This window comes from Perca fluviatilis, chromosome 5 (assembly GCF_010015445.1).
Source record: "Perca fluviatilis chromosome 5, GENO_Pfluv_1.0, whole genome shotgun sequence".
Taxonomy (NCBI): Eukaryota; Metazoa; Chordata; class Actinopteri; order Perciformes; family Percidae; genus Perca; species Perca fluviatilis.
Window position 1 is genome coordinate 43,726,654 of NC_053116.1, and position 25,910 is coordinate 43,752,563.

At 46.1% G+C, this 25,910-nt stretch overlaps 1 protein-coding gene across 3 annotated transcripts in view; it reads right to left on the reverse strand.

Annotated features, from left to right (window-relative positions):
- LOC120559649 (PDZ domain-containing protein 4-like) overlaps positions 1–25,910 on the reverse strand; it is a 72,359-nt gene that overhangs the window by 38,514 nt on the left and 7,935 nt on the right. For all 3 annotated transcript variants that reach the window (XM_039801537.1, XM_039801538.1, XM_039801536.1), the window contains exons 2-4: positions 4,117–4,170; positions 3,427–3,529; positions 1,091–1,295 (exon numbers count right to left, since the gene is read on the reverse strand). In XM_039801537.1, the coding sequence (XP_039657471.1) occupies positions 1,091–1,295; positions 3,427–3,529; positions 4,117–4,170 (362 nt within the window). The remainder of the gene's footprint in view (positions 1–1,090; positions 1,296–3,426; positions 3,530–4,116; positions 4,171–25,910) is intronic.

The window sequence follows — 25,910 nt, forward strand, 5'->3', positions numbered from 1 at the left end:
TTTGCCCAGAGGCAATGGACTACAGCCAGTAGTAGGAGCTACTTCCCGTGTTTTCAACCCGCCCATAGAGGGTTGGACTGTCGTCTTTACACAAAGCTTTCCGAACCAAAATGAGCGTCAGCCATGTTGAATTATCGCTAAACAGGTATGTAAACAAGTTCCGTCTTTTCCATACTGTCCATGTTCTTTACAGCAGAAAACTTTTACAACATTATGTGCATTTAAACTACCGCTCATTAGACAACAAACTTGACTACATCCAACTTCAATGAAACTCCCAACGTGAGTTCAGAGACTGCTGTGTTTTTGTTGTTGTGGAAACATGGCTGAACAACAGTGTACCGGACTATCCAGCTACCAGGCCTGCTGCTCTGGCGCCGGGTAAGACTAGCTAGTGGAGGTGGGCTGTGTTAACATGGACTGGTGCTTGTATCCAACTAACTGGTAACTGCTGGTGGAGTTTGTGACTGTTAAATGCTGACCATTCTACATTCCACGCAAATTTACGGCAGTTTTTATACTCTGTGTTTACAGCCCACCAAGCACTAATGCTAGAATGCGTTGAACTTTACGGAGCCTATAATGTGTGTGCACTAAATGAGTGACATGTTTCGTATGTTGTTTTTTAATATAATGTCGTTTTTATATATTTTAAATGTGTAACACCACTTGAGCCACGGTGAAACATTGTTTTGTGTATATGGTTGACGTGAAATGACAACAAAACACACGAGTTGAGTTGATCATCTCACTGTCTGTCTGTCTGTAAATGGTAGGCGTGGCTTGGGAGTAGACTCTAAAGCAGCGAAGCAAGTGCATTCTGGGATTTGGTGTCTTTCATCCACATGAGCCAAAAAACACATTTTCTGGCTTTTCTCGGCCTAGAAGCCACCAATTTCTAAAAAAAAATCACATTTCTACTACATAAGTGACGCAATTTAAAGATATATGAATCTTTCTAACGGTGAAATATCCCTTTAAGTGCTTTAGGGGTAAATCCCTCCAGAAAATATACACAACATGTAACAGACATCATAGTATAGATCTTCCAGACGTGAGATTGTTTTATTATCTGACATGTTGGACATACAACTGGTTGATGGCGTCCATCTCTCCAGGGGGAGGGGAAGGGAGAGCGGGGGGAGAGCCTCCCCTGTCGCCATAGTGATGACCTCTAGTGTTCTGGAAGCTGATGTCCGTCTGCGTGGCATTGTCGACGCAGTCAGGGATCGCTACCATGGCAACAGAGCAGACAGAGCCGTTTCCATTAGCAATAGTGCTGCACGCTAACGTTCCTGAGAGGACGGGGGGGGACAACACACAGAAATAATAATATATTATATATATATATATATACACACATCGGTGAGAAAAACCTCAAACATCTGACTTCATCCATCACAAAACTTAAATGAAAGGGACGTCAATGTGTCTCTGAATCAATAATCGGCTGGTAAACACGTCAATTTAAATGTGAGATCTGGATTAGATCCTCAGAAGTTTCTCTGACTTGACTCAAGACTCTGAGACTCAAGACTCTGAAGCCCAATTCAGACCAAAGAATCGCGACAACACGAAACCGTTTTAGAACGTCACAGACAAAAGTTTCAGCGGTCTGAACCGGCCCGTCTCAGCTCAACTCAAGCCAGCTGATGGTTTCGCTAAGACTCAGCTGGTCGACTCTCCAGAGGCTGGTTTTAGAACGTAAGAGACGTCTCCTGTTTCAACAGCCAATAGAGAAGTCAGCTATAAACTACCGAAAAAAAATGATCCATAATCTATTTCATTTTTATCTTACAAACTGCTGGTCGACATGGCAGAGTTTTAGTAAGTAATGTTATACGGTCAAGTGACCTAGAGAGTGACTGAAGAGAGAGAGCGCCCAGCGGTGTCAGAAAATAGCAGTGAATCAAAGAGATAAAACATTTTCGCCGAATGATCACTAGAAATGCATCTGCATCTAAATATCACTGTTATCCACGTTCATATTTTGACAAAACAAATGATATATCCAGCTACAAAAAGCCTAAAAGTCGGATGTTAGAACGGAAGTACAAAGAGGCGTTGCTATGGAGATGATACACCGTCTCATCGCATTGGTGTCAACTGGCAGCAGACCGTCTTTTTGCAAGAAGTTTCAAGTTTACATTCATCTTGTAGCAAATTTTTGGGCTGAACTGGGCTTAAGACTTGACACTATGAGAGTTGAGACTTAGAGACTCTGAGATCAGAAGAGTAGTTTTTATAAAACATACAATACATGCCTAAAACTCACATTTAGGACCGACATGCAGCGCCTTTAGTGAGACAGAACAGAAAGAAAATCAGAAAATCAAAGCAGAAGGAAGCCATGAAGCAAACAGCAATCTTTTTTATTGCATGCTGTGTGTTTGCTTGAATAAATGAAAGAGGATACAGATGTCATATGACTGATATTGAAACAGATTAACTGCTGATAAAATGCTGCAGTTACATCAGAAAAGATGGTAGAAGTTAAGTGATCACACAGTTTTTTTGATATTATAGAAGATGAGAGGGAAAGAGGAGAGGAAATGTCAGGAGATATAAGAGGGGAAAAGATAAAAGATGAGAAAACGTGAAGAGGAAGAGGATGAGACCATTAGATGAGATGTGAGGCGGCAACACCGTGGGAAAGACAAGGAAGAGGATGAAGCGAGGTTTGGATCAGGAGTAATGAAGAGAGATATTAGAGGATGAAATGGAAAGAGAGGATCCCGTCTGACAGCAGCTTCACCATGTTTCCATCCACAGGTTTTCAGTCTGACGAGTTTATGCGTTAAACTCTGATGGAAACGTTATTTGCTGAATTATTAATGAATTGCATTTGCGGTCATTTTAGCAACTCGCAGAAGTTTTTAGATCATTTCGTCTTTCTTTGCAGACACAGTGGGTTTCAACATTAACAGATAAGACTGGAGCAACGAGGAGACGACAGGCTTTTTAAATTAACAAGTGAAATATAACAGCGATTGTAGACACGTGCATCCGCATCATCACAGCAACAAGTTTTTATTGGCTTTAAAGCTGTTGGATGGAAACGCACTTTCACCGACTTTATTCACATGAATGTTTTCAGCGCTTCAGATAATTTGATTGACAATGAGAAAGAAAAGAAAGAGGAAGTAAAGGCTCTGACTAGGGCTGGGTATCGCACCGCCACTTCCATACCGCTTCCTGGACATTATGGCACAGATCTTTGTGTTTATGTTCCAGCTCAGACTACGTGAATGTCTCTGTGTGACGTAGAGTTTCTCCTGCATGTCTCTACGTCGTGTAACATTAGACAGCCAATCACAGACATCATTAGATCTTGGTAGAAGCATGCTGCGTGCTGATTGGCTCTCTGACACTGATGACATTTAGAATTCGGTGAAATATAAAACATGTCAGTAAGACATGTTGTACCTTTCCTCCTGTGACTCCTGCGGGACGACCCCAGCTGCTGCAAAGGCTGCTGGGAGATTTGTGGTCTGTCCAGCGGGAGCTGAGAGGGTCTCCGTCCTCGGACCTGAAGATTCACAGTTTCTCTCGTTAATAACCAGGATTCATGGGGAAATAAAATATCAAATGACTGTGACTAAACTCAGGGTTCACAAGTCAGTAAAAGACTCGACTGCCTGCCGCTTCTTTAGTCTGACAAGGAGAAAGAGATGCTCCGTATTTCCTAAAAGCAATCTCAAGTGTCCTGGGCGGCGCTAAAATCTGGAAGCAGCAATAGTCCTTGGAAAATGGATATAAAAGGAGAGGGATGTTAACAAAAATAATAATTTATTTTATTTGTTTACGCCTTTCAAGACACCCAAGCTTTTGTGTGAGTGATCCTTTGAGTTTTATTACTGAGGATGCAACATTCCTCTCTCACAGCAGACATTAAAACTCGTCATGGTGATATGAATTATTTTAGTGAAGAGGAAACCACCGAGAGCATCCAGCTACCTGTCATACTTTAAAAGACTTTCACACGTATTAAACCTTTGTCACATAAATGAGAAAAAGCTGTGACACTCTGGAGGAAATATTCTTTCTCTAGCATCAGCTTTATGGGAGAGGAAGCTTATTAAAGATGAATTATGGGATGGAGTCATGGAGTCTTACCTTTATGTTTCCATGTCTGTCCATCGGCCGCAGGGAGTCACTCCGTCCTTTCTGCTAATGAGAGACAGATGTTAGGAGACAAAAAGAGAGATGATAGGAGACATCTGGTTTGTTTGTGCCAAGACGTTTTTGTAGAGTATCAAACGCTAGTGTACGGTGATCTTTTTTTGTTTTCTTATAATTATTGTTATTATTGTCCAGGCCAGGATATCGGTCGATGGTTTGAAAAGAAAAGGAAACACAGAGTTGTTTTTAACTTTAGAGAACAAACAGAGCTACGTCACGTTCTGCGTCACCGTGGTAACCTTCAGGAAGTGAAGTAATGTCTGATTAGAATCCAAACCTCCATCTTCTTATCAACCTAACCAAACTGGGACTGTTTCACAACGTTAACCACATGTTTAAAACCGCCACCGTTACCTTCTCTGGTTTAGATATGAGGACGTATTTCCTGCAGCCACTAGGGGGTGTTCATTTATATCTTGATATTTTTAGCATGTAGCCTGCTGTGAGGGACATCCAGCGATTATCCCATAAATGAACTGCCATCGATCCAGACTAGGATTTGGGTAAATCAATCAGAGGCAGAGGAAGGTGGGACATTCCTTCACCATCCTGGGAAACACACTGTTGATGTGTCAGCCATTTAAAAAGATCTGGCTGCCTTTTCCTCAGAAAACAGCTTATCCAATGGAGCCTCTGTGGCCGTGACTAAAGTTAAACACAATAACACAATCTAATCTTTTCAGTGTAAAGCGTTTCACAGTGTCGGTTTATGCGTGTGTCGGATTATTGAGTAACAACGTTCTTTATGTCGGTGTGTGACTGAATGATGTCCTTGATGTTTCTCTCTTTGTTCGAGGCTGCTGTGGATGAAATAAAGTGCATCTGTGTGCAGATAATGAACGGGCTTGGAGATGGATTAATGGATGATTTTAATATTCACAACACCGGTGTCTTTGTCTGAGAGGATTTAGCCATCGACTGAGAAACAATCAAGTTAATTACGGCGTTCCCTATCCGGGTGTGTGTGTGTGTGTGTGTGTGTGTGTGTGTGTGTGTGTGTTAATGTGTGTGTGTGTGTGTGTGTGTGTGTGTGTGCGTGTGTGTGTGTTAATGTGTGTCTGTGTGTGTCTGTGTGTGTATGTGTGTGTGTGTGTGTGCATGTTAATGTGCATGTGTGTGTGTGTGTGTGTGTGTGTGTGCATGTTAATGTGCGTGTGCATGTGTGTAATGCTCTGCCACATTAGCCCGACAGAAATCCCAGCTAAGTGAAGTGTGAAATGAATAAAGAGCTGACTGTTGTCTTCTGTTGGAAAGAAGCTGAGAGACTTCTCAACCAGGAGCCTGTTGTGTTCAGTCTCATTCATTATAACGTACCTTGGTTGTGACATTGTATCAGCTTTAGGTAAAAACAGCGCTGTGACCATTGCCTGCTATTGCAGAGGTTGCAGAACATTGGTTTTGATATAAATGTGTGTAATTGGTTGAACAACTACCTAACAGAGAGACAACAATCTGTTAAATTAATAAGCTACAATTCTGAGTTTTTATCAGTAAAAGAAGGTGTTCCACAGGGATAAATCTTTGGTCCAGTTGTTGTGGCAAAATGTGATAAAATCTGGTATAAAATATATAATGTACAATTCGTATGATACTCCATAAGAGATGACATGTATTCTGCCTTGAAAATAAGGAAAGATCTTCTCCCTCCACATACCACCCTCAGTACCACAGAACACCTGCTGCGGCTGCGATACAGTCGCTACTAGCCACGATGATATACCATTGAAGCAGTCGCGCTAGTTGCGGATAGTCTACCCGGAGAAAAGTTCATTCAAAACTGCAAGATCAGCAAAATGACTTCATACAGTGGAAAATCCCCAGAAGAGGTGGTCTTAAGCTTCGAAAGTAGCCAATTGAAGCTTTACACGCATATTCTGAAGGTGGTCATTGGAGCATTTGGCAGGGGGAGGATCTCTCTTTTTTACGATAAAAAGTGGAGTAAGACAAAGGAATCTTTAGCAAGCTTACCGGTACTTGCTCGGGCTTTCTTGTGTGTTGATTTACTTTCGTGCACATTAAAGCTCTTTTTCTAATCTGATTCCCTTGACTGCTGCGTAACTCTTTTATAACTCTTAAAACTTGCACCTAAAGCGAGTAACGAGGATCATAGAGCGGTCGCAGCGAGCGGTGGAGTCCGTGCGGCTTATCTGGCCTTGAGCTGCGGACACTTCAAAATTTACTTCTTCACAGTATCATTAATATAATCTCATTTTTGGTAAACTGCCCATCTGTATGCGGATGACACAGTGCTGTATCATGTTGTTGATTCTGTTCATCTAGCAATGGAAACTTCCAGTGTTCCTTTAATATTCTTAGAGACATAAGACTTGAACTCCTCTCTGTTAAAACAAGACAAACTGATACAAAATTATCGAGTCAGACTAAAGATGCTACAAAATGGAAATATTTCCAGAAAAATTTAAAAAAGAGCCAACGGGAGACAAAATAAACTGAACACCATTCAGAAAACAAACAACAAATAAGCAACTACAATAATATTGGTCATGTTCAGGTTAGGCTCAGTCCTCCTCGCTCTTAATTTTACAGAAACAAAACTCATCGATTTTCTTTTTCTTTTAAGATAATTTGTTGGGCATTTCCGACCTTTATTTTTGACAGGACAGATGAAGACATGAAAGGGAGAGAGAGGGGGAATGACATGCAGCAAAGGACCGCAGGCCGGATGTCATGCCACTTGAAAATGTGTACTACTTTGTTTCAGCAGTTCAGTATGGTTTGTTTAGCTTTGTAACCATAGCAACGTAGTACCAGTGCATGTTGGGAAACAGGAAGTAAAATTGCCATGTGGTAATCAGCTACAAGAATGTGTGAGCTCTACCAGCTGTCAGTTTCTGAGTCGCTTTTCCTTCTCCCTTTTTGCTAAGGCAACGTCTGTAAGTATTTCTCATTGTGTAACATTAGGTTACTGCTTATTTTAATTTAGTAAGATTATTGAGACGGCTAAGAAGCTAATTTGTTTGTGCTAGGCTAAGTTAGCTTTATGTTTATTACTGCTGGTTGTTTTTACTAGCTTGATTGTGTTTATCATATAGGCTACACTGCTATGTTAGCTAGGCGGTACTATTTACACTGTTGATGTGTATTTGGGTTTAATTAATAATATAGACATCTCATTGTACTGTATTGCAGTTTCACAAAATTCCCAGTGAACTTCATGGAAATGTATCAGCCGTGTCCTGGAGTTTCTTGGGAGTGTTTAAGCTGAATGGAACATAGCCCATGACAGTGAAAAGACGGCAACACAGCTAACGAGGGACACAAGGAATGCCATCCTACGGAGCAACTCAATACCAAGAGATAAGCGGCTAATGCTACAGCTTCATGTCAGCTACTCACTAGCTTCCTTCTCCTGATATTGAAAACGCAGTGAGTCACAATGTCAACATGCGACAGTAAAGAAGGAAATGAAGATAAGCAGTCTCAGACTGTGCGCTCCGAGAAGCAGTCGCTCATCTGGTACATCGTCCAGCTCGAAGATTAGCATGGCCGTCACCATGGCAAAGGCAAAAGCTGAAGCAGCGCCAAGCTAGAGCGGCACATGCCCAAAAGGAAATTGAACTTAAAGTGGAGCAGGCACGAGTTCAAGCTAATCTTGATGCATTAAATGATGAAAAGAAAAGGATGCTGCCATAGCAGAGGCAAATGCTCTTGTGGCTGGTTTACAAGATATGGGCTTTGTGGCGCGCGAGTGAGCTTAACAGCCCGGTCCCACAATCGGTCACAGACCAGCGGGTCGCCGCTTATGTGTCGGCACAAGCCAGCCTATGCAGCAAGGGTCTAACTGTCAGAAGAGGGAGTAACTATGCGTCGCCATCTCTTCATCCTCCACACCCTCAACCAATCAATGTTATCCCTTCAACACAACACCCACTCAATGCAAGTCAAACCCAAGCTGCTGCTTCTGCCGACATTAAGCCACACCAAGTTCCTCAGGCCCCCCAGACTAGTGAGGCACCGCCACAACAAAGCTTCAATCAGCCTCCCAACTCCTCTTCAGCTCCTCAGCTTGGTGGGAATCGTCCGCAACAGAACCTCAAACTGGATTCCTCATCTCCTGCGCACCCGCCTGCTCACAGGACACCTTATGGAGCTAGCTACGACCATTCTACGTCCACTGGAGACCTCATCAAATACCTTGCTCGCAGCCGCCTGGTGACTTCAGGCCTCACTGCATATGATGACCAGCCAATGAACTATCGCTATCGCTGATCTAGACTTGTCTGCTGCAGGAGAACTCGACCTCCTCACCAAGTATCTGGGAAAAGAGTCAGCAGAACAAGTAAGAAGAATAAAAACAGTCAACATTAAGGACCCAGCAACCGGACTGCACATGGCATGGGGGCGCCTGGATGAAATATATGGCTCGCCAGAGGCCGTCGAACAGGCTCTGTTCAACAAACTAGAAAACTTTCCAAGGTCACAACAAAGGATCCACAGAGACTCAGGGATCTAGCCGACCTGTTGTCAGAGCTACAAGCCGCCAAGGAAGATGGATACCTTGCAGGCTTGTCGTACTTGGATACCTCCAGAGGAATTAAGCCTATCATTGAGAAACTCCCATACAACTTACAAGAAAAGTGGCTTTACTTTGGTACAAGCTACAAACAGAAACATTTTGTTAGCTTCCCACCTTTCTCCGTGTTGGTAAACTTCATTGCCACGGAGGCAAGAGCTCGCACTGACCCAAGCTTTAACCTCTTCATGCAAGCCCCAGCAGAAAGAAAGAGTAAGTGGGAGAGGCCTACAAAGACATCCGTATATGTTCACAAGACGCAGGTCTCAGGGACTGCTAAGGCAGAGTGTAGAGAAGGTACGGAACGAATCGACCCAAATAAACATTGTCCTCTGCATAAGAATCCCCACCCTCTGAGGAAATGCAGAGGCTTCCGTGAGAAGAGCATAAATGATCGCAAAAAGCTTCTGAAAGAGCATTACATCTGCTTTCGCTGTTGCTCCTCTGAGACATCTCGGAAAAAGAACTGCACCGCTGAGATAAAATGTACAGAGTGTAGAGCACTGCTCATGTGACAGCGCTTCACCCCTGCCCACCTACCTGGAATTCTAAGTCGTCCCCTTCCACTTCAGAGGATGGCGGGCAGGAGGACAGAGCAGACATCCAGGAGGTCAAGTCGACGATGCACACAAGTATGTGGTGAAGGACTGAGTGCCAGAGCATGTGCTAAGATGCGCCTGCGTCAGTGTGTTCCCAAACGGATGCAGGGAGAATTCCAAGAGAATGGCCCCATACTGGACGAGCAGAGCAATCACTCCCGGCACGGTCGGAGTTCTTCGAGGTTTTAAGATCTCCGGAGGTTCTTACTCATATACCCTCAAGACCTGTGCAGGTCGTTCAGAGACAGCGGGGAGGAGAGCCAGCGGTTACACTGTGGAGCCAGTGGACAAGAAAGTAAGCATTCCCCTGCCTACACTCCTCGAGTGCAACCAAATCCCTAACGTTCGCGCCGAGATTCCTACGCCAGAAGCAGCCTACCATTATGCCCCCCGAACGCATACGCGCGACAAGATTCCGCCTCTGGATCCGGACGCCAAAATACTCCTCTTACTGGGCAGAGACATCTTACGGGCGCACAAGGTCCGAGAGCAGATAAGTGGCCCAGGAGATGCACCGTTTGCTCAAAGCGCTTGACCTGGGATGGGTCGTGTCGGGTTGATGTGTGCCTTGGAGGTGCTCACAGACCACTTGAGGTAGGGAGTTACAAAACAGCCATCTTAGAGAATGGTCGTGCAAATCATCATTCAGCCAGCGACAACCAGATCAGAGTGAAAGAGTTGTTTGGTCAGGTGCCTAAACATCAACATCATCCAGCACCAACCTCCAACCGTGACTCAATGATGCTCAGCGTAGACTGCTTGGGGCAGACTGTCTTTGCTTGTACTCCGGCGACCACAGAGTCGCTCCATCCATGGAGGATCTAGAGTTTCTGAAGATAATGGAAGCTGAGTGCTACCAGTACAGCTCCAAAAGTTGGGTTGCACCTCTACCCCTCGTCGCGAGACAGCGGCTGCCTAACAACAGGAAACAGGCTTTTGACCGTCTTGTCTCACTACGGGCTCATTGGAAAAAAAACGACCACAGATGAAAGCTGATTTCCTAGAGTTTATGGAGAAGATGCTCAAGAAGGCACATGCAGAAGTTGCCCCACCAGTGCAGCCTGGACAAGAGTGTTGGTACCTGCCTCTGTTTGGCGTGTATCATCCTAGGAAGCCAGATAAGATCCGTGTAGTCTTTGACAGCAGCGTCATGTGAAGGATTGTCGCTCAATGATGTCTTGCTCACTGGCCCTGACCTTAATAACAGCCTGCTAGGTGTTCTCATGAGGTTCAGGAAGGAACAGGTGGCAATCACCGCCGACATCGAGCACATGTTCCACTGCTTTGTCGTTAAGGAGGATCACCGTGATTTTCTCCGCTTCCTGTGGTACAGGAACAAAAACGTTATACCTCCAACATCGTGGACTACAGAATGCGCGTTCACCTTTTTGGGAACAGTCCCTCGCCTGCCGTTGCAGCGTATGGTTTGCGGCACGGGCAGCTAAGGGAAGCAGAAGCCGACTATGGCAGTGATGCAAGACCATTCAATCGACTCGCGAGTTCTACGTTGACGACGCCCTTAAAGTCCTTCCAGCTCTCGAGGAAGAGGCCATCAGCGTCCTCGGACGGGCACAGAAGATGCTTGCAGCTTCTAACCTCAGGCTGCACAAAATCGCTTCAAATCGACCGGCAGTCATCGAAGCATTTCCATCCGAAGATCGCACCAAGGACGTCAACAGCCTAGATCTCTTTGTTGATGATCTGCCCATCCAACGTAGCCTTGGATTGTTCTGGAACATGCGCACGGACACCTTCATGTTTGAAATCAAAGATGACCAGAAGCCATTCACTCGCAGAGGGGTACTCTCAACCGTGAACAGCCTCTACGATCCTCTAGGGTTCCTCACACCCATCACGGTTCATGGAAGACTGATACTCAGGGAACTCACCACGCAAGCAGAGGACTGGGACTCACCTCTTCCCAAAGACATGGAGCTTGAGTGGACTAGATGGAAACAGTCACTGCATGATCTAGAGGGGCTCCAGATACCACGCCCTTATACATCCTTCTCCACCGCAGGCGCGCTAAGAAGAGAACTCTGTGTCTTTGCAGACGCATCAGTCAAGGCAATAGCAGCCGTAGCCTACATCAAGGTGACAAACCACCAAGAACAGACTGAGATTGGCTTTGTCTTCGGAGGCAAAGCATTTGGCCCCTCAGCCTGGCGTGAACTATCCCGAGACTTGAGCTCTGTGCGCCCCGTACTCGCCGCGAGATCGCCGAGATGGTAGTCACAGAGATGGACACAACATTCGACAACATCACATACTACACAGATAGCAAGGTTGTATTGGGATACATCCAGAACCAGTCAAGGAGATTCTATGTCTGTACACAACAGGATCCAACGTATCCATCAATCACCTTGTTCCGGCCAGTGGAAGTACCGTTCCAACGCCCTCTCAACCCAGCTGACATTGGGTCAAGAACTGTGGCACCAGCCTTGCTTAGCAGCACAACTTGGCTCAAAGGCAGCCTTTCTACATGATGCATCTTCGCATTCACCTGAGCTTCAAGAGACTTATAACCTTATTGACCCTGACACTGACTCTGAAGTGCGTCCCCAGGTGGTGACAAGTCTCACACATGTTACCAGGGATGTGGTACACCCACAACCCCCGAACGTTTCTCCAAGTTCAGCACTCTCCTCACAGCCATAGCGCCCTCATCCACGTGGCTCGTTCCTTTGCCCACTCCACTCAGGATGAATGTCAGGGTGGCACATCTGTCGCTCTACAGAGGAAGAGTTGCTGAGGGCCAAAGTGTGTATCGTGAAGAGTGTCCAGAATGAGTGCTATACAGAGGAACTTAAGTGTATCAACTCAGGATCCAACATCCCATCTTCAAGCAGCCTGTGGAAATTGCACCCCACCATGGACCAAGATCAACTTCTTAGAGTGGGAGGTCGGATTGGACAGTCAGATCTGAGCATGAACGAGACTCACCCCATCATCATTCCTGGCCGGCATCATCTTGCAACTCTGCTTGTGTCTCACTATGTAAAGCAGTGAAACACCAAGGAAGACATCTTACTGAAGGTGCCATTCGAGCGGCAGGGTTCTGGCTGGTGGGAGCTAAACGCTGCATTAGCAGTCTGCTTCACAGATGTATTACTTGTAGAAGACGGAGAGGAAAGACCGAACATCAGCGGATGGCAGCTCTGCCAGCAGAACGGCACAAGTAGCACCTCCCTTCACCCCGAGGTGTCGACGTCTTTGGACCATGGGACATCGTCTCACGCCGCACGAGGAGGAGTCTCCAACTCTAAACAATGGGCTGTGATGTTCTCATGCATGTGCTCAAGGGCAGTTCACATCGAGGTTATTGAAGCAATGAGCACCAGCAGCTTTATCAACGCCGCGGAGGTTCTTTGCAGTCAGGGGCCCTGCAAAGCAGATCCGCTCTGACTGCGGAACTAACTTCATCGGCGCCTCGTGAACTAGAGATGGACAAGACCAATCCAGGCTTCAACAGTGTGGAGGAGTACCTGGACACACAGAGCTGCACCTGGGTATTCAATCCCGCCCACGCGTCTCATATGGGTGGCGCGCTAGGAAGCAATTGGCATTGCCCGCCGTATTTTGGACTGCATGCTGCTTGAGGAGAGGAGGTCTCACCTGACACACGAGGTTCTGACCACACTCATGGCCGAGGTAGCTGCAATCATGAATGCGAAACGGCTCATCCCAGTGTCATCGGATCCGAATCGCCTCTCATCCTCACCCCAGCAATGCTCTTGACTCTTAAGACAGGCTCTGCACCTCCTCCTCCGTCCGGGAAGCTTTGAGGAAGCGCATCTCGTCAGAGAGGAGGTGGAAGCGGATTTCAGAGCCTAGCAGACATGTTTTGGAACAGATGGAAACATGAATACCTCAAAACATTGCAGCTTCGGCACAAGTGGCAAGGAAAAAGGCCGGAACCTCCAAGAAGGAGACATAGTTCTCCTGAAAGACAATCAGGCAAAGAGAAATCAATGGCCTAAGGGTATCATCGCAAAACCTTTCCAGGAGAAGATGGATTGGTCCGGGAAGGTTCAAGTGGAAGTCGTCAAGGATGGAACCAGGAAGACTTTTTCTCGGCCCATTACAGAAGTGGTCCTGCTTCTCTCCAAAGACTGATTCTGTTGAGTTAATGTGGGCTCTTTTAAAGACCCCAAGCGGGGAGTGTCATGCCACTTGAAAATGTGTACTACTTTGTTTCAGCAGTTCAGTATGGTTTGTTTAGCTTTGTAACCATAGCAACGTAGTACCAGTGCATGTTGGGAAACAGGAAGTAAAATTGCCATGTGGTAATCAGCTACAAGAATGTGTGAGCTCTACCAGCTGTCAGTTTCTGAGTCGCTTTTCCTTCTCCCTTTTTGCTAAGGCAACGTCTGTAAGTATTTCTCATTGTGTAACATTAGGTTACTGCTTATTTTAATTTAGTAAGATTATTGAGACGGCTAAGAAGCTAATTTGTTTGTGCTAGGCTAAGTTAGCTTTATGTTTATTACTGCTGGTTGTTTTTACTAGCTTGATTGTGTTTATCATATAGGCTACACTGCTATGTTAGCTAGGCGGTACTATTTACACTGTTGATGTGTATTTGGGTTTAATTAATAATATAGACATCTCATTGTACTGTATTGCAGTTTCACAAAATTCCCAGTAAACTTCATGGAAATGTATCAGCCGTGTCCTGGAGTTTCTTGGGAGTGTTTAAGCTGAATGGAACATAGCCCATGACACCGGAGTTAAACCCACGGCTGCTGCGTCAAGGAGCAAACCTCTACATATGTGCGCCTGCTCTACCAACTGAGCTAACCCGGCCACAACATAACTCATAGATGATAGAAATTAATTTGCATCCATCAGTGTCCGTGTTTAACTCATCAGCTGGAACAAATCAACCCGTTGGAAGATATTAGTATTTGTTTGGACCGGCAGAACTGATTTAAATCAAAGTGTTGATGACGCGCCGCAGCTTTAAACAGATCGTTGATCGCAATTTATCTCCATTAAGACCTTGTCCTCCTCCGGGGGAGTCAACATGTTTCTCCTCCCCCCCTCATTAAATATTTACTGACGCCATCAACACACACACACAAACACCCACACACACACAGACAGACACACACACACACACACACACGCAGATACACACACAGACACACACACACACACACAGACACACAAAAACAGAAATAGTTCCACATCGACACACTTTCTGCTGGCATTTATCTCTTTTAGGCATCCACACGTATCCTAATGCACACACACACACACACACACACTCACACACACAGAGAGAGAGAGACACACACACACACACACACACACAGAAACAGATATAGTTCCACATTGACACACTTTCCTCTGGCATTTATCTCTTTCAGGCATCCACACGTATCCTAATGTGCGCACACACACACACACTCACACACAGTGAGAGACACACACACACACACTCACACACACAGAGACAGACACACACACTCACACAGACACACACACACACACAAACACACACACAGTATCTGTTGGGATGAGGGATCAATTTTTCATCCCAGCATGCTGAGGGGGAAGCAGAGATACTTTAATCAGACCCGAGAGAGAGAGAGAGACAGAGAGAGAGAGAGAGAGAGAGAGAGAGAGAGAGAGAGGATGATATCAGAAGAAACTGGGAAGAAATGGATAAATGGAGAAGTGGGAGAGGATGAAAATGTAAAACAGCAGAGAGGGAAGATGGGAGTGTGAGAGAGGAGGAGTGTGATACTGAGTCTGATCTTCCTCTGATCATCTGATGAACATACCATCCACTGCTGTCTCTCACAGAGCCAGGCCAGCTGTTCCCCTGCTTACAGTCTTCATGCTATGCTAAGCTAAACTAAGCTAACATCCTGACTGAACACTAAGAAACTAGCTCTGCTATAGTATCAGTAGTTCATTATATATCAGTTAAGTTTTTAGTTTGGAGTCTAAATGGCTGAAAACCCTCAGAGCTGTTTAACTAATGTCTCTTTTTCATCTCTCTCACAGTAAAGGCAGCTGGTGTGTGTGTGTGTGTGTGTGTGTGTGTGTGTGTGTGTGTGTGTGTGTGTGTGTGTGTGTGTGTGTGTGTGTGTGTGTGTGTGTGTGTGTGTGTGTGTGTGTGTGTGTGTGTGTGTGTGTGTGTGTGTGTGTGTGTGTGTGGTCATTACTGCCAGCTCCACTGTGAGAGAGCATAAATACAGTTTCCCTAACGGTTACCGCGGCAACAGCATCCCATTGAGGCAAATCTGAGAGTCAAGAGAGGGGGGGGGGCGGAGGGGGAGGGGAGAGATAGAGAGTATATATATATATATATTTGTTTTTTTTTTCTTTTGTTTTTTCTAGGAGACAGAGAAGAAAAGAGACTTATGGACAGAATGTAAAGAATGGAGGGAGATGAAGAGATTAAAGAGGAAGAGAGGAAAAGATGCGACAGAGAAACAACATTGTACAAGAACCAGTAATTGTGTTAGAAACCATTCCCTTTAACAGAAATAGTTCCCTACATAGTGTGTTCACCATTTTTTAGTGGAGTTTGAATTCTCCGCCGGTTGATATCCTTCTCTCTATAATCCACTATGAAATACCCACAATGCACTGCTAATCTGAGTGTACGTACAACGTAGCCTCCTGGTTCTTTTCACATCACACCCTATGTATTAGCTTTAAATCAGATTCATTTGCATAACTTTGGCTGTTAGTGTAACGGAGATAAAAGAATATAAAAGTGTGTTTTCTGTGTCTGCAGCTGATCCATAAACATGATTGAGTTTGAGCTTTGACTTCCTGAGACGCTTCGAGACTCGACACGCTAGACGCCTTCAAACCAAACTCAGTTTCCACATAAATGTTTGTAAAGTCTGTTATTCTATAACATTTATTCAGGAAGCTGACAGCAGCAGCCTCTTTACATTCACAGTTTAAAGTCTTCTTCTCTACAACATCGAGTGTTTATAAAGTCTCAACATCAGATGAAAGGGATTCCTTGTTGCAGATTTTAAGCTCCTTTCACACAGAGTCGGATTCATCAATCTGTTCAAAGGAAACTAACCCGAGTGTCCAGGATGGTTTAGTTATTAGTTTCTCCATCCATCCCTGACATTGCTCCCTCTCATCACATTATGTAGATTTTTTAAACATCTTTTTGCTTTCTTCAAGGTTTTATTGTTTTTTAGTCCCAATAATTTTTCTTAGATTTCTGTCAGTTTTTTTCAACGTTTTTGTTGATTTTGTTTGACGTTATGATCCAAAATGGAGTGTGAAGCAGACAGGATGGTTTAGTTATTCTCTCTCTCATAACAAAACAGGAAATACACCAAAAACAAAAAACAGTCTGAATTCTGCAGATTGTGTTTGGGTCTGAAGATCCAACAGGAGATGGAGAGAGATTATTTATTGATGATTATGTTTCCAAATTATTAATTCTGTATTTACTTAGAAATAAGTATATTTCAGCACCTCAGACAGTTCCGTCTGTTACTGAACACAACTACAGTTTAAACACACACACATACACACACACACACACACACACACACACACACACACACATACTCACACAAACACACACACACAGACCCACACAGACACACACAGACACACACACACACACACACACTACACAACTACAGTTTAAAGGGGTGATAGAATGATTATATAGGGTATTTCACACTGTTCCTTATGGTCTCCTAATGGGGTATGTAACATTAGTTGGGCTGAAAATGGCCTGGTTGATATTTTATTGGCCCTTATGCATCCCTGTGTTTTGGCCCTATTTGTAACAAGAGCTTTTCTTCCAAATATGGTATGCTCATGAATATTTAGATGAGCTGCACGCTGCTTGGTTGAGCGAATCGCCATACACACACATTAGAGACGTGCGCTGATTGGTTGAGCGAAACCCCAATACACACACATTAGAGACGCGATAGAATCTCATATTCCAGACACTGCAATGTTTCATTACCAAATTCACTTCTGAGACTTTTTTATACGAGAAATCAACTATATAAAGCTCAAATATGGGCCGTTGTACGAATTTGGCTAATTGCAAATTTGGTAAGACCTGTCGGACTTTAGGAGCTCCACACAGTCTGACGAGAAAGCGGCAGCCTGCTGGGCTCCATACCCAGGGCAAAGTCACCCTTTGTGGATACTGCACTACTGGGGTTCCGCGGCCGGCTGCCGGCATAACTATACTATATTTACGGTTTGAATTTCGTCACGGCATGTATATTACAGGTTCCCCAAGGTCTTACAAAGCTTAGCTAACACTTGTCCGATTTTGGATTGCAATTTAAGGCATTTTTATGAACGCGAGGGGTCTTGTTGAGGAGCAGCTAGCAGCTATGTGTCCCATTCAATACAATGGGAAACGATTGCGTCTAGCTAGCTAGCTACACTTTCGGCATAACTATAGTATATTTACTGTTTGAATTTCGTCACGGCATGTATATTGAAGGTTCCCCAATGTCTTATAATGCTTCGCTAACACTTGTCCGATGTCGGATTGCAATTTAAGGCATTTTTATTAACGCGAGGGGTCTTGTTGAGGAGCAGCTAGCAGCTATGTGTCCCATTCAATACAATGGGAAACGATTGCGGCTAGCTAGCTACACTTTCGGCATAACTATAGTATATTTACAGTTTGAATTTCATCACGGCATGAATATTACAGGTTCCCCAAGGTCTTACAAAGCTTAGCTAACACTAGTCCGATTTCAATTTTATAAATTTTTGTGAATTTCAGAGGAATTCTAAGAGGAGGCTAGCTAGCTCTCATTGATAGAGTTCCATCCAGCCGGAGGCTCTATCAATGAGACTCGCGGACAAGAGGCGTTTATTTCACCAATCGTTTGTTTAAATAACTCAACACATTATAATTACACACATTATAAGATTAACTGGAACATGTGGTAAGAGGTTGCTGGCATAACAAGCTCGCTGACCGCACTCTCATTCACAGACACTGGGCATTTAGCAGGAAGAGGGGAGCTGCAGGCCCTGGAGCTCTGTCCAGGCAGCGGCGTTTGGTAGTCCATTAACCCACAAAACGGTGACTTTGCGCGGGTATGGAGTGCCGTGGGCTGCCAGCCGTGACGAAGCTCTATTTACCTCACAGTGTCATGTTCCTGCTTTTATTGTGTGTTGTTTTGTTCATTTGCACTTCCTGTTTCCTATTTTGACATCATTAGTTGCTCTTATCCCAGGTCACTTGTCTTCCTCCCGTTGTTTGCTTTCCCGCCTGTTTGATTACTGTCCCCGCCCCTAATGTGTTTCACCTGTTTGTTTTCAGCTTCCCCATTCATAAATACTCACCAGTCCCACTTCCCAGTGCCAGATTGTAGTTGAACTTATGTCACTCTCTCCAGCATTTTTCCCCAGTGTTTGTTTTCCCGTGTTTCTAGACCTTTTGCTTCGGTTCTCGACTACGATTTTTTGCCTGCCGTTTTTGTACCTCTGCCTGCATTTTGTTCTTGGAACAATAAAGACTGTTATTTATGATACCTGTCTGAGTCGTGCATTTGAGTCCGCCATTATACCTTGTCAGTACAATCTGGCCAGAATGGACTCAGCTGACCCTGAGGCGGTTCGGTCAGCTCTGCGCACTCAAGCTCACCGTCTGCATCAGCAGGAAGAACAACTCGCTATTCTTCGGAACGAGCTGAAGGTGATGGCTAATCGTCAGGAGTGAGTGATCAGCTTGCTCAGCTTGTCACACAGTTCCAGCGCCTTTCTACCAGAGCTATCAGTAGGCTCTGGGACTGAGAGAGGAGCCGCGGCCACCGCTGCTTCACAGACTCTAGGAGGGGATTTGACTGAGCCTAGAGCCTCTTCTTCGCCGTTTCCGCACCTCGCTCATCCAGAGAGGTTTTCTGGGGATTCCGGAGACTGCAGGGCATTCCTTACACAGTGTGAACTCCACTTTGAGCTGCAGGCTGCCGCTTACCCCTCTGATAGAGCCAAGGTGGCGTTTATCATTTCCTATCTGTCTGGAAGAGCCGAGTCTTGGGCAGCAGCGGAATGGAGCCAGAGGTCTGCCGTTTGCGACTCCTACACAGGTTTTACCCAGGCTTTCAGCATATTACTCCAGGTAGGGAGGCTGCCCGTGCTTTGGTGGGATTGCAGCAAGCCAGACGGAGAGTTTCGGACTACGCCATCGAGTTTCGCACCCTGGCTGCTGAGAGCAGCTGGAACTCTTGTGCTCCAGAGCTCTTCACGACTCTCCTTCTGCCACACCGGAGCCTTCCTGACCTCCGACGCCGTATTCCGGGATGCTGCCAGCTGAGGAGCCCATGCAGTTGGGTAGGGCTCGCCTTTCTCCTGAGGAGCGTCAACGTTGCATGAGAGAGGGACGCTGTCTCTACTGCGCCCAGCTGGGTCATCGCATCGCATTCTACCCAGTAAAAGACGGGGCTCATCAGTAATCCAGAGGGCGCTGGTGAGCAGTACACGCATTCCTAGTTGTCCCTCTTGTCCCAAGGTTGAGGTCACTTTGATTAATGGTTCTGTGTCTCTCACGCAGGTGGTGTTGATGGATTCTGGTGCTGACACCAGCCTAATGGACACCAATCTCGCCAGAGAACTTCTTTTGGACTCCGTCCAGCTTTCCAAACCGTTGGAGGCAGCGGCTCTGGACGGACAGTTACTATGGAGTATCACTCACCGTACATCTCCAGTGACCGTGTCATTTTTGGATGGTCACACAGAGACTTTAGCATTCCACCTGTTTGACTCACCTGCACACCCAGTGGTTCTCGGGTTTCCATGGTTCTCTACTCACAATCCACACATTGACTGGCTCTCGGGCAGGATTGTGAAATGGGGAGAAGACTGCAAACAGACTTGTTTTGTCACTCGCTTGGAGGTGGGTGGCGATGTGACTGTTTCCTCCAACGGTTGTCAGGAGGAACCTACATCGGATTTTCCCGATCTCACCGGCGTTCCTGAATGCTATTTGGACTTTAAGGAAGTATTCAACAAGACCAAGGCCACGTCACTGCCTCCCCCAGACCTTATGACTGCGCCATTGACCTTCTGCCTGGTGCCTCTCCTCCCGGGGCAGGTTGTTTTCTCTGTCTCCACCTGAAATGGCGTCCATGACGGAGTATGTCGAGGCGTCGCTGAAGGCGGGACTCATCCGTCCTTCTTCTTCTCCGGCTGGGGCTGGATTTTTCTTCGTGGGCAAGAAGGACAAATCCCTGCGACCCTGTATTGATTACAGAGGGCTCAATGACGTTACTGTTAAGAACCGCTACCCCCTGCCCCTGATTGCCACTGCCTTCGAACTCCTGCAGGGGGCCAAGATCTTCACTAAGCTCGATCTCCGCAACGCCTACCACTTAGTCAGGATCCGAAGTGGTGACGGGTGGAAGACGGCATTCAATACTCCTACCGGTCACTATGAGTATTTGGTGATGCCTTTTGGCCTCACCAACGCCCCTGTGGTGTTCCAGGCGTTGGTGAACGACGTTCTAAGAGATATGTTGAACATTTTTGTGTTCGTCTATTTGGATGACATCCTCATCTTCTCCCCTGACCTGCAGACGCACATTCAGCATGTGCAGCGGGTGCTGCAGCGGTTGTTGGACAATCTGCTTTATGTTAAGGCTGAAAAGTGTGAATTTCACGTTACCACGGTTTCCTTCCTTGGTTTTGTGGTGTCCGAGGGGGAGTGAGTTCCGCATGGACTTGGAGAAGGTGAAGGCGGTGTCTGAGTGGCCCACTCCTACCAACCGCAAGCAGGTACAGCGGTTTCTTGGTTTTGCTAACTTTTACCGGAAGTTTATCAGGAACTTTAGCTCTGTTGCTGCCCCTCTCCATGATCTCACGTCTGTCAACGTGCCTTTCCAGTGGTCACCGTATGCTGAACTGTCGTTTGCTCGCCTGAAGAAAAGTTTCTCCACTGCTCCTGTGCTCGTTCTGCCGGATCCACATCGCCAGTTCGTGGTGGAGGTGGACGCCTTGGACGTGGGTGTTGGTGCCGTTCTGTCCCAACGTTCCTCGGAGGATGGGAGGCTCCACCCCTGTGCATTTCTTTCCCGCAAGCTGTCCGGGCCTGAGAGGAATTACGACGTGGGAAACAGGGAGCTGTTGGCTGTTAAAGTGGCCCTGGAGGAGTGGCGCCACTGGTTGGAGGGGGCGGAGCTGCCTTTTTTGGTATGGACTGACCACATGAACCTGGAGTACCTACGCTCGGCTGAGAGACTGAACGCACGTCAGGCGAGGTGGGCTTTATTTTTTACCAGATTTAACTTTACTCTGTTATATCTTCCTGGCTCGAAAAATGTCAAACCTGATGCTCTGTCTCGCCTGTTTGACCCTGACCCATCGCCCTTGGCTCCTACTAACATTTTGCCTGACACCTGTGTTATGGGGGCTGTTACTTGGGAGGTGGAGGCAAGGGTTAAAGAGGCATTGGAGGGGTTAACTGTTCCTGAGGGGTGTCCTCCAAACCGTTTGTTTGTCCCTCCTGAGCTTCGTTCCCAGGTCATTCATTGGGCCCATACATCTCTGCTTACCTGTCACCCTGGATCCAAGAGGACCATGTTCGTGGTTAGGCAGCGCTTCTGATGGCCAACCATGAAGACTGAGGTTATGGATTATGTCGCGGCCTGTCCAGTCTGTGCTCAGAACAAGACTTCTCACCAAGCATCTATGGGTCTTCTTCAGCCTCTGCCAGTCCCCAAGCGACCATGGTTGGACATCTCCCTGGATTTCGTCACTGGCCTACCCCGTTCTGACGGTAACACTGCCATTCTTACGCCTCCGTCAGCTTGTCGTCTGGATATCATCCTCGATCCAATGGACAGACAGAGAGACTCAACCAGGAGATGGAGACGGGTCTTCGCTGTTTGGTCTCCCGTAACCCAGCCACATGGTCCAAGCATCTGCTGTGGGTGGAATACGCACATAACACCCTGCCCTGCTCTTCCACTGGTATGTGACCATTTGAATGTGCCTATGGTTATCAACCCCCCTTGTTTCCTGCACTGGAGAGGGAGGTCGGGGTCCCTTCTGCTGTGGCTTTGGTCCGACGTTGTCGGAGAACGTGGACGAGGGCTCGTCAGATTCTCATGAGGAGTAGGGAGGTGTACAAGAGGCAGGCCGACTGGCGGAGGTCCGCTGCTCCTCGTTATCGTGTGGGTCAGAGGGTGTGGCTGGCTACCAAGGACTTGCCACTGCGCACTGAGTGCCGTAAGTTGGCTCCTCGTTCTGTGGGTCCTTTCCCGGTGTCCAAAGTTATTAATCCTGTGGCTGTTACGTTGAAGCTTCCCAGGTCCATGAGGGTTCACCCCACGTTCCACGTGAGCAAGGTCAAGCCCGTCAAGGAGAGCATTTTGGTGCCGGCCTTGCCTCCTCCTCCACCTCCTCGCCTCATTGACGGGGGTCCCGTGTATACTGTCCAGCGTCTCTTGGCAGTTCGGAAACGGGGTTGTGGACGTCAGTTCCTGGTGGACTGGGAGGGATACGGTCCGGAGGAGAGGTCCTGGGTCTCGGCCAGTAACATCCTGAATCCCAGTCTCATACAAGATTTCTATCGGCTCCATCCTGAGGTTCCTGGGCCGTCCGGTGTTCGTCCCTAGAGGGGGGGGGGGTACTGTCATATTCCTGCTTTTATTGTGTGTTGTTTTGTTCATTTGCACTTCCTGTTTTATTTTGACATCATTAGTCGCTCTTATCCCAGGGCACTTGTCTTCCTCCCGTTGTTTGCTTTCCCGCCTGTTTGATTACTGTCCCCGCCCCTAATGTGTTTCACCTGTTTGTTTTCAGCTTCCCCATTCATAAATACTCACCAGTCCCACTTCCCAGTGCCAGATTGTAGTTGAACTTATGTCACTCTCTCCAGCGTTTTTTTTAAAAAGGCAGAGTGTTCACAGCAGGTTGTTCTACACCCCCCGTTTCAGTTTAAAAAAACCTGCTGCTACGTTTTGTCCGGGCTGAACGTGGTCCAGGTAGAGCAGAAACATTTTGTTTATCCCCAAAGAGGCTTTAATAATTTGACTTATTGGAATATGGATGTGTGTTATGTTGTCTTTTATTCTCTGCTGGCTGGAGACAGAATAACAACCTCTGAACACTGGACACTTATTCTTACGAAGGATTGCAGACGGACGTGCCGACGTGTAAGGTGAGCGTATTGTGTTACTTCCGGTGTTCCCGTGTTACAAACGCTAGTTTGCTGCTCCGGCAAAAACTTACTGAACTCTGCTTCACTGTTTAAATTAGCGGCTATTTGCCTGGATTGCATTTGAATTACAATTGTTTTACTCAAGCACTTATACTTAGCCTCACTTACAGTGACTGACTCGCTGAATTTACAATTGTTAAAACACTGTTAGCTACTTTAGCTTAGCCATTAGCAATGGCTAATTCCTCTCCCTCTCCTGCTCTTTCTTGCTCTGTGTGTCAAATGTTTAGCTATTCCTCTGCCTCCTTTAGTGATAACGATACATGTAATAAATGTAGTATATTCGCTGTTTTGGAGGCAAGGCTTAGTGAATTTGAGTCACGGCTCCGCACCATGGAATCAGAATCGTATGCTTCCGTAGCTAGCCAGCACCATGTAGTTAATGCGGACCACCATACTGTAGCTTCTGTAGCTTCTGCTAGCTGTCCCCCGGCAGACCCCGAGCAGCCGGGCGAGTGGGTGACTGTCCAAGGGAAGCGTAGCGTTAGATCTAGACCAGGGAGTGCACATGATGACGGTCGCTCTAAACCGGAGCGTCTTCGCTTCTCTAACAGTTTCTCCCTACTCAGCGATACACCCGCTGAGAAGCCAGTTCTGGTTATTGGGAGCTCTATACTGCGATATGTGAAGCCAGCGGCCCCGGCGGCTACAGTAGGCCTACCTACGGTCATATGTGTCCCCGGGGCTGGAGCGGGCGATATAGAAACCCATCTAAAGCTGCTGGCAAAAAAGAACCGTAAATACAGTAAGATCATACTTCACGTAGGTGGTAATGGTCGTAAATCGGAGATCACTAAAATGAATGTTGAGTCACTTTGTGCATACGCAAAGACAATGTCGGACTCAGTAGTTTTCTCTGGACCCCTGCCAAACCTGACCAATGATGAAATGTACAGCCGTACGTCATCCTTCCACCGCTGGTTGTCGGGGTGGTGCCCAGCTAATGATGTGGGCTATGTGAAGAACTGGAGGGCGTTCTGGGGAAAGCCTGGTCTGATTGAGAGAGACGGCATTCATCTCACCTGGGACGGTGCCGCTCTCATATCAAAAAATCTGAACGAATTTATCAGACATAAACCCCAAGTTTGATATTAGTAATCAGAGGTGCAGTGCAACACGCTCCTCTGTGCTTCCGTTGGAGCAGTCGCCCACTCATAGTCTAATAAGCACGGTGTCTGTCCCCCGGCTCAGATCGGTTAAATCAAAGGTAAACAAAAGATGCGCTATACTTAACAACCTAGTTGGAATTAAAACGACTGCAATAGAACAAAATAGGAAAATTAGATGTGGACTATTAAATATTAGATCTCTGTCTTCTAAAGCAGTATTGGTAAACGAGTTGATATCAGATAATAAAATTTATTTATTTTGTCTTACTGAAACCTGGCTGGGCCATGAAGACTATGTTAGTCTAAATGAAGCCACTCCTCCCAGCCATATTAATACTCAAATTCCTAGAGGCTCAGGCCGAGGAGGGGGAGTTGCAGCCATCTTTGATGCAAGCCTGCTAATTACTCCTAAACCTAAATTACATTATAACTCATTTGAAAGTCTTGTTCTTAATCTTCAACATCCAAAATGGAAAACATTACAGCCAATTATATTCGTTGTTATTTACAGGGCTCCAGGTCCGTATTCTGAATTTTTATCTGAATTCTCAGAGTTTTTATCATGTTTAGTCCTTAAATCAGACCAAGTACTTCTTGTAGGTGATTTCAATATCCATGTGGACGTTGACAATGACAGCCTTAGTACTGCTTTCAACTCATTACTGGATTCAATCGGTTTCAGTCAGAGTGTGCACAAGGCGACGCACTGTTTTAACCACACCCTCGACCTTGTGCTGGCATATGGTATTGAAATTGAGGATTTAATAATATTTTCGCAGAATTCGGTATTATCAGATCATTCTTTAATCACTTTCGAATTCTTACTACCTGATTATATTAAATTAGATAAAAGCTCTTACACCAGATGCTTATCTGACAGTGCTATAGCTAAATTTAAAGAAGATATTCCAACAGCATTCGACTCTATGTCATGCCTTAACATAACAGAGGACCTGTATGTTAACCTCAGTCCCTCTCAAATTGATGCATTTGTAGACGGTGTTACGACATGCCTACGGACGACCTTAGACTCCGGCTCGCCCCCTGAAAAAGAAGATGATGAAGCAAAGGAAACTAGCACCTTGGTATAACTCCCAAACTTCGCAAATTAAAACAAATCTCGGACAAACCCCGAATGTAAGTGCGCGTTCCACCAAGGTGGAAGAATCTCGTTTGGACTGGCAAGAAAGTCTCAAAACCTATAGGAAGGCCCTAAGAAAGGCCAGATCAGACTATTACTCATCACTAATAGAAGAAAACAAGAACAACCCAAGGTTTCTTTTCAG